At 38.2% G+C, this 18,848-nt stretch overlaps 1 protein-coding gene across 2 annotated transcripts in view; it reads right to left on the minus strand.

The window, feature by feature from the left end:
- LOC114053731 (NPC intracellular cholesterol transporter 1) overlaps positions 1 to 3,344 on the minus strand; it is a 51,574-nt gene extending 48,230 nt beyond the window's left edge. For both annotated transcript variants that reach the window (XM_027876863.1, XM_027876862.1), the window contains exon 1: positions 3,266 to 3,344. In XM_027876863.1, the coding sequence (XP_027732664.1) occupies positions 3,266 to 3,319 (54 nt within the window). In that variant the 5' untranslated portion in view covers positions 3,320 to 3,344. The remainder of the gene's footprint in view (positions 1 to 3,265) is intronic.
- Positions 3,345 to 18,848: the final 15,504 nt, after the last annotated feature.

Raw genomic sequence — 18,848 nt, forward strand, 5'->3', positions numbered from 1 at the left:
ATGTACAAAAATATTTATAGCAGCTCTTTTTTTTGGTGGCAAAGAATTGGAAATTGAGGATGCCCATCAACTGAGGAATGGCTGAACAAGTTGTGGTATATGAATGTAATGGAATACTATTGTGCTTTATGAAAGGCTAGCAGGCAGACTTCAGAAAAACCTGGAAAGACTTGTATGGTCTGATGCTGAGGGAAGTAAGCAGAACTAAGAGAACGTTGTACACAGTAACAGCCACATTGTTCGATTACTAATATTGATAAACTTAACCCTTCCCAGCAATACAAGGATTTAAGACATATCCAAAGGCCTCATGATAGAAAATGCTATCCACATCCAAACAAAGAATTTCGGAGTTTGAATACAGATGGAAGTATACTATTCGCTATTCTTTTTTCTTCTGTTGAGTGTTGTTTCCTCTTTCTAGTGGTTCCTCCTATTGGTTCTAATTCTTACTTACAACATCACTAATGTGAAAATATGTTTAATAGGAATGCATATGTATAGCCTATATCAGACTGTGCGCCGTCTTGGGGAGGGTAATTGGGAGGGAGGGGGAGAAAAATTTAAAACTCAAAAGCATATGGAAGTGATTGTTGATAAATCAAAATAAAAAAAATTTAAAAAAAATTAAAAAACAAAAACAAAAAACCAAACTGTGCATACCGTTTAACCCAGCAGTACCACTACTAGGTCTATATCCCAAAGAGATCAAGATGGGGCAGCTAGGTGGCACAGTGGATAAAGCTCTGGTCTTGGAGTCAGGAGGACCTGAGTTCAAATCTGGCCTCAAACACTTTATGCTTGCTAGCTGTGTGACCCTGGGCAAGTCACTTAACCCCCGACTGCCTCACCAAAAAAGAAAAAAAATCAAAGGAAAAGGACTTATATGCACAAAAAATGTTTATAGCAGCTCTTTTTGTGGTGGCAAAGAACTGGAAATTGAGAGGATGCCCATCCATTGCGGAATGGCTGAACAAGTTATGGTACATGATTGTGATGGAATACTATTATGCTAAAAGAAACAACAAGCAGATGGTTTCAGAAAAACCTGAGAAGAGTTATATGAGCTGATACAAAGTGAAGTAAGCAGAACCAGAAGAACATTGTACACAGTAACAGCAATGTTATAAGATGATCAACTGTGAATGACTTAGCTACTCTGATCAACACAATGATCCAAGGCAATTCTTAAGAACTTAAGATGAAAAATACCACCTACCTCCAGAGAAAGAACTGATGGAGTCTGAATGCAGACTGAATCATAATTTTTTCACTTTCTTGATTTTCTTGGCTTTTTTTTTGTAACATGGCTAATATGGACATATGTTTTACATAATTTCACATGTATAACTGATATCACATTTCTTGCTTTCACAATGGGTAGAGAAAGGGTGAGAGGGAAAGAATTCAAAACTCAACTTTAAAAAAAATGAACATTAAAAATAATTTTTAAAAAAATAGCTCCAGGCCAAATGCTATCATTTTGTTTGCTTATCAGCTATTTAAAAAAAATTAAAAGTTGGGTAAGAGCAGCCTTTTTTCCTCTCTCCCCCCACCTTCCAAAGTCAAGGACAGATTTATTGCCAGGGAAATTAACTTATCATTTCCAAAACTGTCATATACCACTCCTAAACAGAAGTGAGGCTTTATCTGTGAAGATTTTACTGGCAATAACTACCAAACCTTAATTTAATTAGTAAGCCATTCCATTGGACCAAAAGCCACCAAAGCAATAGCCAAGTTGTTTCATAACAAAAAGAATGCTGTATGGACTATCATTATGTTAGGATTTAGACCTTGGGAAAGGCTTCAAGGTATTTTGCTATAACTAGTTTTAATCAATGACCTCCTTCTCAGAATGTTTTAGAGGGCTAAGTACCTAGGGGTGAAAAGCACTGGCACAGGATTATCCAAAATAAAGATCACCTTTTGAAAAAACGATCATAAACCCCCCCCAAAAAATAAAAAATGATCATAGCAGTAGCACAACTGGCCAATGTAATGCCACTTAGTGAGATGGATAATAGGCAAACTTCTTTCTCTTCCCTCCTTGATCTCTACCAGGATATTTGGCCCCTTGGAGATTCTACAGTGAGAAAAAAAAAACCCAAAAAACTTTCTTCACTTTTCTTGATTAGCATAGTATGAGTGTGTTAAAAGCCTTATTTAAAAAAACAAAACAAAATAAAACAAAATAAAGACAGTTCTTTATGGTATACAAATCCTCCCAATCAGGTATAGTATCAAATGGATAACGGCTGGAGTGTGCTACACCTGGATGTACCCTTTAGTAGAAATGTACCAGTATGTAGCATTCTCAAGAAAGGGCAAACCACAACACTTAGAAGTTACACCTGCTAGGAGGAAGTTCCCACTTGACTCTCCAGTTTTTCAGCTTTTGTAGAGGCTGATATCAACCCCAATCTTCAGGAACTCCCCCCAAAAGTCAACACGGGGGGGTACTTAATACATTTTTCATCTAATACTTTAGCTGTCTCCAACTGTGACCTCATAAATGGCATTTTTATTAAAAAGCGTGTACCTGTTTTCAATTGTCACCTTAAACTTCATGGCTGGGTGATCCTAGATGCTGCTCTGGGCAACTCTCAAATTACTGCACATAAGGTGCAAACATTCACTGCTAAAGGCAGTTAAGGTTCCAGTACCAATAAAATCACAGGTCCAATACCTGTGGGTGGGGTGGGGATGTTCTCACGATAACTGTCAAAAAAGGGACAAGAACAGAGAAATCATATCCACCTGCTTTAGGATACTTCTCCATTTTACTAGGTTCAGAGGTGCTTAGCACCCCCTCTTAGTAAGCTGGGATTCAAGAGTCACTCCTCACCCCTTAAGAGGATAGAAAAATCCTTAGAAGTGTAATGAAGCTTTCACAGCAAGCACCTGGTGTGATGTTACTTGACAAATATATGGGCAATGCCTCAGGTTAACTGTGGCCTGGGAACCAATCAAAAGAATAAGGTTCTGGGGGCAGCTAGGTGGCGCAGTGGATAGAGCTCCGGCCTTGGAGTCTGGAGGACCTAAACTCAAATCCGACCTCAGACACTTGACACTAGCTGTGTGACCCTGGCCCAGTCACTTAACCCCGATTGCCTTCCTAAAAAGCAAAAAAAAAAACCCACCACCAACAACAAGAATAAGGTTCTGGATCTCGGGCGCCAGCGACACAACCGTCGGCCACGAGCCCCCAGAGCCTCCCTCCCCCCGCCCCGAGTCGGTGCCAGGTCGCGGGAAGGGTGCTCACCTGCACGGGACAAAGCAGCGCCAGGCCGACGGCCAACAGCAGCCGGGGGCTCATGGTCCGGCCGTCGAGGTAGCCGGCTGCGGTCAGCGGGGCCCGCGGGCCGGAAGGGGCGCAGGGCAGGGGCTCGCGCGCCGGGCGGAGCTGGGCTGTGCCGTGCCGCGCTGTGCTGGAGGGAGCCGGAGCCGGCCAGTCCACGTCCCAAACGACGCCGCCCTCACTCGCACCAATAGAATTTTGTGAGCCGGCGCAGGAGCCGGGAGGGACCGTAACGCGCAAGTCAGGAAGGAGGGGGGGAATGGGCGGGGCGTCGTGCCCCCTCCTCTTTCTGGGTGGGGCTACGCACGCGACCCGCCCCTTGGGTGGTGGCTGCAGCGGCTGCGGCGCCCAGCGACCGGGATGTGGGGCTCGCTCACGCCCCGCCTCCTCTTCCCCCCCTCCCCCAAGGGGGCGGAGCCTCGTGCCGCCAGGCGCCGCGCGCTCCTCCTCCCCCCGCCCCTCCCCCAGACCAGCGTCTGCCCGCAGCTGCTGCAGCCCCAGCAGGGCGCCGGAGGACCGCGGCTTCCTTTCCCTAACCTCGTCTCGGGCGCCGTCCTCTACAAAGAGCTAAAAATGATCTTCCTCTCCGCCAGTGCCCCTGCATCTCCTCAGGTGCCTCCTTGGCCGCCATCGCACTCTCTCCTTGCACTATGATAATTCTCTGTGCAGGCCCCACTTACTCCCTCCTTGCTGTTTTTAGTCGACTGAATACTAGCAATGCCCCCCTCCCCCCACTCTCCACCCTATTCTTCACCTTGAATCTTCTGGTTTCCTACAAACTTAGGGATCTCCATCCAGCCCCCTCCCTTTTTTTCTGGGATGATTTAGGGGAGGAGAATGTTCCTAGGGACTTCAATCATTTTTCCTTATCTATAGTGAGTGACAGTTCACCTTTGCTCGGGAGAGCGAGACCAGCTATTCCGAGGGGACCAAGGGTCCAGATACAGCCTTTTTACTAATAGAATTGGAGGGTGGGTGGTGTGGAGTCTCCTCCAAATGATATCTTGCTGCAGTTGTTTTGAAAACAAAAACCGCATCCACCTAAGGGAAATTAAGTTGTCCGGGTTTAGGAGCGGTGTAGTTATAAGTGTAAGACCACTGATGTGAGCTAGGAGACCTGGGATCAAATTCCGACTCTGAGCGACCTTTAACGAATCATTTTCACTTCCCTTCAATTCAATCAACATTTATTAAGCACCTATCGCGCTAGCTGCTGTGCTAAGCGCTGGGGAAACAAAAAAAGAAGCAAGAGACAGTCCCCGCTCCCAAGGAGTTTACAGTCTAACGGGAGGGGTTGACAACATGCAAGCAAATATATACAAAGCAAGCTATACATAGGATATATAGGAAATCATTAACACAAGACACTACAATTAAGAGGGGTTGGAGAAGGCTTCCTGCAGGACACGGGATTTAAGTTGGGCCTTAAAGGACCCAGCGAGGTCAGTAGGCACTGTGGAGGAGGGAGAGGGGTGGGTATAGGCATAGAAAGGAAGGGGAAAGGGAGGAGGAGAGGAAGGAAGAGGGGAGAGGAAGGGAGAGATGCACTCAGTTTTCTCATCTGTAAAATAAGGAGACCTAACTAGATCTCTAATGGGCTGTCTAGCTAGGGACGCTCTGATCCTGGCCGCACCACGCAGCTTTATTTGCTAATGCAGCAACACAAACACAACACAACTCCAAGCAGCAGTGGGAACACTCCCAGGGAGCTTGACGCGTGGTGGCCTGACCCGTGACGGGAGGTTATCAGACAAACCCAAAGCCAGAGAGGACTTAGTCACTGGCCGAAGGCAGGGGAAGGGAGGGGCGACGTGGAGAGACGGTGACTGTGTCCTGGAGTGACGCTTTTGATTCTCATCGCCAAATATCTAATCGTCACAGAACCTGTTTACAGCTGACTCTGCCAAAACTTCTCGACAGCTTGAAAACCCACACCATCTTTCAGTAAAAGTTTGCATTGCTGTTTGCAAGTACCTACAACTAACTGGGGAGCTTGAAAAAAGAGCTGCAAACTTTTCGCTGGTTGACCCTTCTGGTTTGAGGAGCGAGGAGATTGTCTGCCACTGAATCATTGTGTTAGAGAATAAGGACCCTTTGCGGCCATCTGGTCCAATCCTCTTTCTTTTTTTTTTATTAAAAAAAAATTGAACTTTAAATAAACACCAAGTAAAATGATGTTATATCTATATAAATAGCAGAACAGAAAAAGGATTGTGTATGAAACTGTGAATCTGTATTATGTACAGATAGCTTTAAAATATATTAAAAATTCAACATGTAACTACTGTTCTACTTTATGATTCCTTCTGGCCTTTCTGTTCTTTCTTATGATATTTTTTTAAATGCCTCAATGACTTTCTTTTTTCTTTTTTGCTATTCTGTACTTCCCTTTCTGTTCCTTCCCCTACCCTTTTCCCCACAGGAGGAGGAAAAAAAAAAAAAGAGAAAATCTTTGTGGCAAAAGTTCAAATTCAAGCAAATCAAATTCCCACATTGGCCATGTCCATCACCTCTATTTAAGGAAGTATCAACTGGCTCATTTTATAGTTAAGGAAATAGTCCCAGAGAGCTAAAATTACTTGACTAAGATTTTTTTAAAAAAAAGTTAGCATTTCTTTACAACGTAGAGGTTAATTGACTTGTCCAGAGTCCCATATCCTAACAAGTATCGGAATCTGGACTTGAATTCCCCTTCCTGGTTCCAAGTCCAGCATGCTATCCAATACTCCACTTACCAGATCCAAGATGTGCATTTGTGTTACAGTGATATCAATGTAAAAACATTCTAACCTACATTTTGCATCCTTGTGGTGACACTTTTTGTCCCCAGATTTCAAACAAATTGTTTCTTGAAGCAGTTAAAATTATTAGTGATTTGCTTTTTGTAGTTAAGGACATTAAAGCAAGGTTGGCTTTTCCCAACAGCAGAAGGCCAGAGTACAATGAGGTCAGGTTATGCTACTATAACACTCACTGTGGGCCCAATTTGCCACCTCCCATCAAACTTGCAGTCTTAAGTCCTCAGTAGGGAATAACTACTTTTCTCTTCAGGGTTCTTAGGGTAACCTTGAATGGTTGTGACTTCTAACATTTTCACTCCTAAACTCCCTTTGATTGTTTCCCATTACCAATCAGCCTGGTGAACCATGGTAGCTTTAGAAAAGATATTTACTAAGAAGATATGGCAGGAACATAATACATTGTATCTCTTATATTACCATCATTCTTTAAGTTTGAATAAATTCTCCCTAGGGACTTTGCACTGGTGCATTCTCCCCTTATACATGTAATGTCCTTTGGGAGAGAGAGTGTGTTGTCTGAAGGAAGATGATAACACATGTATAAAGGACACATTTGGCCACCTCCCAGCTACTGGCCCTGAAAGTCTTATCTCCCTGTATGGAATCCTCATGAAGTTCGCCTTAGGTACACATCTGTGCTGGGCTCTAAAGATCAATGCCTTTCTCAAGTGCATAGCCAACACTTCTCTCTATCATAAGAGTCATTATCCTTGAAGCTACCACCATCCTCAGATGATTGTTTTCCATCTATCTGCAGGTGCATCCTTTGTTATCAGCCTTTACCATTCCAGTGGCCACTGATATTGACTCTAGTCACTGGTGGAAATTCTGCTGGAACCTCAAGATATCCTAAATGTTCCAGTTCACCTAGTGACTCTCCTCTTGGAATACTTTTTTTTAACCTAAGATCAGGAAAGAAAAAAATTAAACAAAACAAAAATGAGAGTGAGGTCTCTGATGGCTAGGGGAGAGATAGGCCTTTCTCCTACCCCAGCAGCTCAGAGTAATCCTTCCTTCACACACCATCACATATCACTGGAAACAGGCTTCTAAATCTTTACATTGGATTGGAGGCAAGTAAGGAGTATTTCACAGTGCTTTGCATAAGCAGGAATAGAGTGGAGTCAGGAAGTTCAGTGGCACAGTGCAAGGCTTGGAGTCAGGAAGACTCATCTTCCTGAGTTCAAATGTAGCCTCAGACGCTTACTAGCTGTGTGACCCTGAGCAAGTTGTTTAACCCTGTTTGCCTCAGTCCCTTATCTGTAAAATGAGCTGGAGAAGGAAATGGCGAACTATTCCAGTATCTTTGCCAAGAAAACTGCAAATAGGGTCAAAAAGAATCTGAAATGACTAAGCAGTAACAAACAGTGGAATCAGCTTTAATTGGCTCAAGCCTATTGTTAAATTTTTATTGCAAATATTTATACCTCAGAAGCTGGCAAATACTACAAATTGGCTTGAGTTATTGCTTTTGTTGATTGTCTAGATTTAGGAAAGTGATGGCAAAATATTAATGAAGCAAATTAAACTTAAAAGTGTGTTGGGCATACGTTTCATTTATTTATCTGTCTATCTATCCATCCATTTATTTATTTATTTATGGAAAATCATCTATTAAACATTTATTAGCACACCACTATATCTATGTCTATATCTGTCTATCTGTCTGTCTATATACTACACACACACACACACACACACACACACACACACACACATACATATAACCACCAGGAAGGGAAGATCTCAACATGCTCTAAGGACTGGGCCCTATTTGGTCAGAACTCCTAGCAGTAATCAGACCAGGCCTAGGCAAAAAGGTACAAGAGATGAAAGTTTGTATTCAGGGTCCTTTGCAAGAAGTATTTCAGCAATCCTCTTCCTGCCAGACCTCAAGCTATGCATTGTAATCTTCCCTATTCATTGTTCCACTGAGCTGGAGCAAAGAGATAGCATAGTGTAGTAGAAATAATATGTGCCATATGTTGTTGTTTTAGGATACAGAGTATCCCAAGAAGTCTTAATGCAATTTTAAGTTTTATGCCTTAAAACTGCACTAAGACTTTTGGGACTCCCTATGTAATGACAGTATTTTAAGATTTGCAAACCATTTTACCTGTGCCCATCTCATTTGACCCTCCCAAAAGTCTTGTAATGTAGGTACTGCAAGTATTATCACTCCCAAGAAACTGAGCTTCAAAGTCTTTCTACAGAGGCATTTAGGTGGTCTGGAGGATAAAGCACTGGACATGGAATCAGGAAGACCTGAGTTCAAATCCTGCCTGAGATACTTACTTGTTTAAACCAGGGAAAATCATATAACCTCTCTCAGCTTCAGATTTCACCTGTGTAAAATGGGAATAATCATAGCACCTCCCTCCCAGAGTTGTTGTGAGGATGAAATGAGATAAAATAATGGAAAATGCTTTGCAAATCTTTAAGAGCTATACAAGTGTAGGATATTTTAAGTCCAGCATCCTATACACATCATGTCTCTAAATTAGGAAGCAGAGGATCTGAATTTGAATCCCAGCTCTTCATTATAATAACTGTGTGGCCTTGAGCAAGTCTCTTTACTTCTTTTGACTCAAATTTCTTGACAGCAAAATGAGGAAATTGTACTAGATAATGTTATAAAACAGAAATGAAAAACTCTTACTTTTTCCACATGAAAAAAACAGTTATTTCCCCAAACCATAAAAACACTGCTGGCCTTCAAGAATGTTTTTGAAGTTTTTTATTTATATCTTTTGTTTTTACGTCATCTTCATTTTAAAAATACATTTTTTGTCATCCTACTCAGGGATACATATATTGCATTATATTATATTATATTATATTAAGGATTATATAATAAAGAATAAAAGAAAGAGAGGAAAAAAAAGGCAGGTTAGCAAAATCATCTCATTAACTGAGATTCCCCAACAGCTGTCCTCCACCTCTCTAGAGAAGGGAGGGAAATACGTTTTCTCATCCCCTATCCAGGGCCAAAATTATTGGTTATTTAATTACACATTCAGATTTCGGTTTTTTTGTTCTTCTCATTCACCTTTTTGTGGGTCATTATGTAAATTGCTTTCCAGGTTCTGTTTCCTTCCACCATTTGCTGAATTCCTCATATTCATTGGTTTTTATAGCACAATAATATTCCATTATTTTCCTGCGCCACAATTTGTTTATCAATTCTCTAATCAATGGACATCTAATTGGTTTCTGGTTGTTTTCTTCTGCAAAAATAAAGTTACAATGAATATTTTGAAGTATATGGGAACTTTCTTTCTGTCTTTGACCTCCTTGGAGTATAACGTAGGAGAGGGATCTCTGGGTCAAAGGGTATGGACATTTTAGTCATTTTTTTCAGCATAATTCCAAATTGCTTCACAGAAATGGTTGGGCCAATTCACAGCTCTACCAACAATGTGTTATGATGCTTAGATGATTTTTAAGGTCCCTACTGATTCGAAATCATATGAACTTGCCTGATTTCCCTCTATTTCCACTCCTCCAACATCATCATCATCATCATCAGACACATTTGTGATTCATAATGTATGTTCCTGATCACAACCTTGTGAGGTGTAGAGTACTATCCCCCCTTCTCATTACAATTTACTTTTCCTCTGTTGCTATTCCCTCAGAGTCCTGTGATCTGCCAATTGATTTGATAGAGCAAGTAACTCTATACTACTATATCAATGGATCCTAATAATGAAATACTTTATCTTTCCCAGGTAGCTTATTTGGAATTTAACATAGCGGAGTGTAAATATTTCTCGAAGTCAGGAATTTCCTCAGTCCACAAGAAATCCTTGACCTTATAAAGTTGTTGTAAGAATCAAATGAGATAGTGTATACCTGGTGTCCCAAGAGTCTTAGTTCAGGTTTAGGATTTAACAGGTAATAACTAGCTTGCAAACCTTAAGTACCAGTTGTTATTTAAAATAATCCTATAACAAGTTGTGGTATATGAATGTAATGGAATGCTATTGTGCTATAAAAAATGATGAGCAAGAGGACTTCAGAAAAACCTGGAAAGACTTGTATGGACTGATGCTGAGTGAAATGAGCAGAACAAGGAGAAAGTTGTACACAGTAACAGCCACATTGTTCGATGACTGGCTTTGATAGACTTAGCCATTCTCAGCAATGCAAGGATCTAAGACATCTCCAAAGGTCTCATGATAGAAAATGCTATCCACATCCAAAGAAAGAACTATGGAGTTTGAACGCAGATCGAAGCAAACTATTTGCTCTTTTTTTTTCCTTCTGTTTTGTTTTGTTTCCTCTTTCTTGTGGTTCCTTCTATTGGTTCTAATTCTTCCTTACAACATGACTAGTGTGAAAATATGTTTAATAGGAATGTATATGTATAGCCTATATCAGATTGCACTCCATCTTGGGGATGGAGGGGAGGAGGGAGAGGAAGAAAAATTTAAAACTCAAAAGCTTATGGAAATGATTGTTGATAAATCAAAATAAATTAATTAATAAAAAAAATAACCGTATATAAAGGAAAACCATTGCTTGCTTCTCAGATGAATAAAACTACAAATATTTATTCCCTCCTAAAATAATGGAGACTAATTATATTTAATTTATGTTCACTCTATGTACTGTCTCACACTAGCAATATTTTATATATTTATAAAATATATATATATATATAAAATCTCATTCTCATCTTTTTTATGGGGTTCAAGTCAAAGTAATCCATGAATAAGTTAATATCACACTATATGACATGTTCTACAGTCTCTTGCACAAGTGGATCAAATAACTGGATTTATAATTAGATATAAGACCACCTTCTGTTGGCTCACTGAAATCATCTTCAGGGTAACTGTCGTAGCTACCAGCACAATGACAATGTGGTTAAGTACCTTATCTACCATTTCACATGATTTTGATTTCTTCTGCTGGGGGTCTATTTTGAAAGTTTTTCACTCCACAAAGCTTGGGGATTATGTGTATTTTGGTGTGGGGCTGTTCAGTAAAGGTTAGTCCTTAAATTTTTATGGATCAAGGTGATGATGTCTGGGCATACAAAGTTTCATCTGTGATAATGCTCCATTTCCAATACAGTTGATTAAATCCTCAAGAATTTTTTGATATCTGTACTATAGCATGGGTATTTGTTACCTATCAGTCCATAGAATCTGTTGAACTTCTGATGTCTAATTCTAGCCACCAAGTCATTCTTGCTAGGTATTTGTTAGGAACAAAAATTTTACATTCTGAAGTGAGTTGTGTGGTTTCTATCATTTCCCTGTATAATCCTCATTGATCATTGAGCTCCTTAAGTATAAACTGTCTGTAATTTCTGGTATTTCTGACCTGGCACTGAATTACTGCCATAAACTCTTCTTTTACCATAAACAAATGCTTATGACTCAACTATTTGTTCAGCTCTTCCTTACTGATGCATTGTTGGCCAAGTTCAATGTGCCGTGAGTGACACATGCTTAAGCTTTTGATTTCTCTAAGATCTTGGCAGATTTGTGGACTCTACTCCCAAGTAAATTACTTTGAGTCACAAATGATGATGATGATGTTTTTCTCTTTCTCAAAGGGGTTCAGATAGAAATGGTCCTGGAACATGTGCTTAATGTTCTATCGACTTTGCACAGATGATAAAATGACTGCTTTTTAGAGTTAAATCAACTACTCCATTAATCAACATATTTTCTTGGAGGATTTTGCTTGGTTCTCTCCTCTACCTCTTTCAACTCCTCCCCTTTCTCTTAACATAAACATATACTCTCTCAACCTACATATCTCTGTGCATATATTTTCCTTCCACTCAATAGAATGTAAGGTCTTTGAAGGCAGAGACTGTCTTTTTTCCCTTTATATCCCCAGAATTTAACATAATGCCTTAGAAATAGAAGATTCTTCATAAATGTTTGCGTATTTGAATTACACGAGACAAATATGTATTAAGCAACAACTATGTACAAGACACTATGTGCTAAGTACTGGAGATATAAAAAAAAAAATGGCAGTCTCTGCCCTCAAGGAAGTTACATTCTACTAGAGGTGAAGGTAGGGATGATGCGTTGTGACTGAAACTTGTAAACTTACTGGACTATAAACTCCATGAGAATAGGAACCATAAGATCATAGATTTAGAACAGGAAACAACCTTCATAAAACTGGATTCACAGGGCCCCTTTCCAATACTATATTAAACTTACAGCATAGTCAAAAAGGTCACTAAAGATCTTTTTATTTTTAATTATTTTTTATTTTTAAAAATTTTATTTTATTTTTTTAATTTAAAAAATTTTTAAATTATTTTAAAAAAGAAAATAGTTGCTTTAAAAGCCAAATAGAGGATTTTATATGTGATCCTAGAGGCAATAGGGAACCACTGGAGTTAATTGAATAGGAGCTGTCCTCTTTAATCTTAGTGCCTTTTCTCTGAGATTATCTCCAATTTATCTTGTATACATCTTTTTTTGAATATAGTTGTTTGAATATTGTCCCCTGGATTAGACTATTAATTCCTTGAGCCCGGGGACTGGGCTGGATTTTTTGTTTTTTGCCTTTCTTTGTATCACCAAAGCTTCTCACAGTTCTTGGAATATGTTGGTGTTCAGTGGTTCAGTCATGTTTGACCCTTCATGGCCATGTGGACCATACTGTCCATGGGGTTTTCTTGGCAGCTCATGGACCTATACGAAGGAAATGGTGATTTATCTATTTGCTGCACAACCTCTAAGTAATTAACTATGTGTTCAGAAGTTTTTCCATCCTGTTAGAATCTTTGTGACATTTGGGGTTTTCTTGGCAAAGATACTGGAGTGGCTTGCCATTTCCTTCTTCAGCTCATTTTACAGATGAGGAAACTTAGGTAAACAGGGTTAAGCGACTTACCCAGGATCACATTAGTACAGGTGTCTGAGGCCAGATTTGAACTCAGAATGACGAGTCTTCCTGACTCCAGGCCCGACACTGTACCCACTGTGCCACCTAGTTGCCCCAAAGCAAAAATAGACCCAATAAAAAGAAATAAACAAACTACATTTTGATGAAAAGTTGTCATAGACAATGAATTAATAAATACTAAAATGATATGCACTAAGTGGTATAGCATCTAAATTCTTAGGAGAAGTTAATTGAGTTATAGTGAGAAATAGGCAATGAAACTATAGTAGTGTGGAACCCTAATTTATTCCTCTTAGATCTAGATAAATCTAACCAGAAAATAAAAAAAAAGAAAGTAATGAAGGACCTGAATAGAATTTTAGAAAAATTAGAGATGATAGACCTCTGGAAAATATTGAATGAGAAGAGAAAGGAGTATACCTACTTAACTGTGCATGGTACCTTCACAAAAATTGACCATTTACTAGGGCATAAAAAACAAATGAATATATGCAGAAAAGCAGAAATATTAAATCTATCTTTTCCTGATCCTAATGCAACATTTAATAGCATTCAATAAAGTGCTTTTGAAGCAAAGATTAAAAATTAATTGAAAAATAATAACTTAATTGTAAAGAATAACAAGAACAAATCACAGAAACAATGAATAATTTCACTAAATAAAACAACAACAATAGGACAACATACCAAAATTTGGGGGATGTAGCCAAAGCAATGCTTAGGGGAAAATTCATATCTCTAAACATTTTTATTCAATAAAACAGAAAGAGTAAATCAATAAATTGGGCATATAACTAAAAAAAACCCTAGAAAACCAATTAATTAACTCCCCCCAATTAAACATCAAAATAGAAATTCTGAAAATCAAAGGAGAGATTAAAAGTGTGTTAGTGTACCCATTTTTCCATAGCTCTTCCAACATTTGTCATTTTCTTCTTATCTTCTTTGCCAGTTTGATAGATATGGGATGGAACTTCAAAGTCTCTTTAATTTGAGTTTTGCTATTTATTAGTGATTTAGAGAATTTTTTCAACTAGCTTGGACTTCTTCCTTTGAAAATTTCCTATTCATGTCATTTGACAATGTATTGAGGAATGGTTCTTAGTCTTATAAATTTGAATCAGTTCCTTATATATTTTGGTTATGAGACGTTTATCAGGCAAACTTGTTGCAAAGACTTCCTGCCCCCAGTTACTGGTTTCCCTTCTGAATTTTTACTACATTAGATTTGTTTGTGCAATGTGCAAAAAAAATATAATTTGTATGTAATCAATATTATCCTGTGTGATTCTATCACTTGTTTAGTCATGAACTCTTCCCTTATCCATAAATCCAAAAGGTAATTTCTTCCTTACTCCTTTAATTTGTTTGCAATATGATATTTTACATATAGGTTATTAGTCCATTTGGAACTTACATTGGTGTATTGTGAGAGGTGTTGATCTAAAGTCTAAAGCCAATTTCTGCTGGAGTACTCTATAATAGTTTTCCCAGCAGTTTTTTTGTAAAAGATGAGTAATTCCTCCAGTAACTAGATTCTTGAGTTTCTTGAACACTGTGTTACTATGTTTGTTTCTGTATGCTGTACCTAATCTATTCCACTGATCAATTTATCTCTCTTTTTATTTTAACCAGGACCAAATCATTTTTAAAGATTGCTGCTTTGTAGTATCGGTTATTATTTACCATTTATTAATATTGTTTTAACCTAATTTTATATGACTAGAGATTGTTTGAACTCAGAATGTTATTCTGACCTCAGTAATTCTCCAGGAATGGCAGAGATGGCTACAAGAAATTTTGAGTACCCTACAGGTTTCATTTAGGGGTCTGGCAAAGCTTGTGTTTTGGGTTTCCTTGTGTTTTCGCTTCACCCGAATTTTATTTATTGTTTACATTTACTGATATCCATCTCAATCTATCTTGCTTTCAAGTTGCCGTCTCAGCAAAATTGTTTAACTATATACATGTGGTTCATGTGGGGTACCCTTGTCTAAATCCTATATAATGTTTCTAATTATATTCTAATAGAATATAATAATAATAGAATATATTAATTATATTCTAATATATCTCCTTTCTAACTTTCGCTCCTCTATCAAATGACCTAATAAATTTCTTTCTAAAACTATTTCATGATCTAACCATTTGGGAGAGCAATTTGGAACTATGCCCAAAGGGCTATAAAAATGTTCATACCCTTTGACCCAGCAATGGCACTTCTAGGGCTATATCCCAAAGAGATCATACAAATGGGAAAAGGACCCACATGTACAAAAATATTCATAGCAGCTCTTTTTGTGGTGGCAAAGAATTGGAAATTGAAAGGATGCCCACCATTTGGGGAATGGCTGAACAGGTTGTGGTATATGAATGTAATGGAATACTATTGTGCTATAAGAAATGATGAACAGACTGACTTCAGAAAAACCTGGAAAGACTTGTATGGTCTGATGGTGAGTGAAATGAGCAGAACCAAGAGAACATTGTACACAGTTAACAGCCACGTTGTGTGATGACTAATATTGATAGACTTATTAACCCTTTTAACCCTATTAACCCTTTTCAGCAGTACAAGGATCTAAGACATCTCCAAAGGCCTCATGATAGAAAATACTATCCCCATCCAAAGAAAGAACTATGGAGTTTGAATGCAGATCGAAGCATACTATTTGCTATTTTTTTTCTTCCGTTGAGTTTTGTTTCTTCTTTCTGGTGGTTCCTCCTATTGGTTCTAATTCTTACTTACAACATCACTAATGTGAAAATATGTTTAATAGGAATGATATGTACAGCCTATATCAGATTGTGCACCATCTTGGGGAGGGTGGTAGGGAGGAACAGAGAGAAAAATTTTAAACTCAAAAGCATATGGAAGTGATTGTTGATAAATCCAAATAAAGTAATTAAAAAAACTATTTCAGATTTTGCTTTTGCAAACAACAGTATTATGATTTTTGATTTAAATATATATCCCTTTCCTTATTACTTAAAAACAATTATTATCTTTGAGTTTCTTGATCTTTTGTTCCTCCCTATGAATTTTGTTATTATTTTTTCTAGGTCCATAAAATATTTGACATTTTGATTGAATATTTACTCAAACTGTATTTTTACATTTTAAGATCGTTTCTTTGTTCAGTGTTTCTATAAATGTTACTATCATCTTGAGGCCAAATTGTTGAATATCAAATATACATTTATCTCATTCTGTCCATTCCTCCTGAGCCTGAAGTAAGCAAAGGGACCTCTTCCCTTCCACTAACATTTTTAGTGTAAATAGTATTTTGTTTTTTCTAATTATATGTAAAGACAATTTTCAACATTCATATTTTATAAGATTTTGAGTTCCAAATTTTTTTCACCCTCTCTTCCCTGCTCCTTCCCAAGATGGCAAGCAATCTGATATAGGTTATACATGTGTTATCATGTAAAACATATTTCCACATTAGTCATGTTGTGAAAGAAAACATAGACTGAAGAAAAAAAAACTCAAGAAGAATAAAGTAAGTAAAAACAAGTTTGCTTCAATCTTCATTCAGACTCCATCAGTTTTTCATTTTTATCATGAGTCCTTTGGAATTTTCTTAGTTCATTGATTTGCCGAGAATAGCTAAGTCATTCACATCTGATCATCATGCAATATTGCTTTTACTATGTGCAATGTTCTCTTAGTTGTGCTCACTTTACTTTGCATCAGTTCATGTAAGTCTTTCCAGGTTTTTCCTGAAACCATTTTGCTCATCATTTCTTATGGCACAATAGTATTCCACATATACCACAACATATGGCACAATAGTATTTCATCACATATACCACAACTTTTTCAGCCATTTCCCAATTGATGGACATCCCCTCAATTTACAATTCTTTGCCATCACAAAAAGAGTTGCTATAAATACTTTTGTACAAATAAGTTCTTTCTCCTTTTAAAAAATCTCTTTGGGTTACAGACCCAATTTTCCCTATCATCCCCCACTCAACTCTTCAACCTCTGCCTATCTACTGACCGCTTCCTTGCTACCTACAAATATGTCCATTATTTAGCTATCCTTGAAACTCCCTCATTTGATTCTACCATCTCTGCTAGCTGTGCTCTTCACTTCTCAGTTAAATACCATGGAAAGCCATCTTCACTGGCTAATGCTACCACTTGGGCCCCTCTTCTAGACATTCTGTAATGTAACTTCTGACCTCATAATTCAACTGAAACTGCCTTCTTCAAAGTTATCAAAGATCACTTTTCCAAATCTTTCTCAATCCTCCTCATTCTTGACCTCTCTGCAACATTTAACATTATTGATCACTTCCTCCTGAATTGTATCTCCTTTCTAGGTTTTTGTGACACTGCTCTCTTGGTTCTGTTCCCACCTGTCTTATTGTTCCTTTTCAATCCCCTTCATCTATGTCATATCCACTTACTGGGGATGTCCCCCAAAGCTCTGTCTTGATCCTTCTCTTTTCTTTATGCACTCACTATTTCACTTGGTGATGTCAATAGCTTCCATGGATTCAATTATCATCTCTATGCTAATGATTGCCAGGTCTATACATCAATTGATCAACAAGTATTTATTAAATACTTGCTATATGCTAGGCATTGCACTAAGCACTGGGAATAAAAAAAGAAAGCAAAAAAGAATCCCTTCCCTTAAGGAGCTCATTTTAAAAAATTATATTTTATTTATTTCAATAAGCAAAAATTTGCCTTCTCTCCTTGTCACTGTGATTATTTCCCTTAACTGGGAATGAAAGAAAAACAACTCCCCTGACACAAACATGTATAGTTAAGCAAAACAAATTTCTACATTGGCTATGTCTAAATATATATAAAATCTTATTCTACACTGAGTCCTTCACCTTTCTATCAGGAGATGGGTAGTATATTTCATTATTAGTTCTCTGGAATCATGACTGATCAGAGCTTCTAACTCTTATAAATTTGTTTGTTTTTACCATATTGTAGTCATCATATCAACTGTTCTCCTGGTTCTGTTTACTTCACTCTGAATTGGTTCATACAAGTGTTCCAAGGTTTCCCTGAAACCATTCCCTTCATCATTTGTTGCAGCACAATAGCATTTCATCACATTTATATATCCTAATTTGTTCAGCCACTCCTTAGTTTATGGGAACTCCCTTAGATTCCCATTCTTTGCCACCTCAAAAAGAACTATAAATATTTTTGTAGTTATCCTTATTTAATATGTTTTGCTTAGGACTAGTCCATCCCTTAAAATCTACCCTTCAAATTCCAGAATTATTATTTTATTAATAACAAACATTTTAAACTTTTTTTTGTACTCTTGTTTCATCTCTTCTAGAAATTCTAGTTGAATTTTTGCCCAAGCTGTATTTTTCTTTAAGGCTTTGCTTGTAGATGTTTTGGAGTCATTCTCTTTTTCTGGGTTCGGGTCTTGAGTATCCCTGTCACCATAATAACTTTTTATGGTGGGGCTCTTTTCCTGTCCTCATTCTTCCAGCCTATTTCCTGGCTTCCAATTTAATGTTAGGGCTGGACTCTGCACATATCTAGAGGGAAGGTCTGGGCTGGTCCTGCCTCTGCTTTCTTGGGGTATTGAGTATTGCAGTATTCCAGAATCTCAGGGACAGGATTCAGTTCTGCAAGTTTTCTGTGCTCCCAAAATGGTCTGATCCTGGGCAAAGTCTGATGGCTGCCCCCGAGTCTGAACTCTGCAAGTTCCTGACCTGGGTTTGTATCTGAGTAACTATAGACCGATGATGGCCTTAGCCTTTGTCAGCCAGCTGAGAAGCTCTGCCAGTATTCCCTTTGGTCTCGATTACTTCATTGGTTGTTTCTCTGTAAGCTTCAAACTGGCCAGAAGCTGGAACTGAGA

Source organism: Vombatus ursinus, unplaced genomic scaffold (genome assembly GCF_900497805.2).
Source record: "Vombatus ursinus unplaced genomic scaffold, bare-nosed wombat genome assembly UNPS02014812.1, whole genome shotgun sequence".
Taxonomy (NCBI): Eukaryota; Metazoa; Chordata; class Mammalia; order Diprotodontia; family Vombatidae; genus Vombatus; species Vombatus ursinus.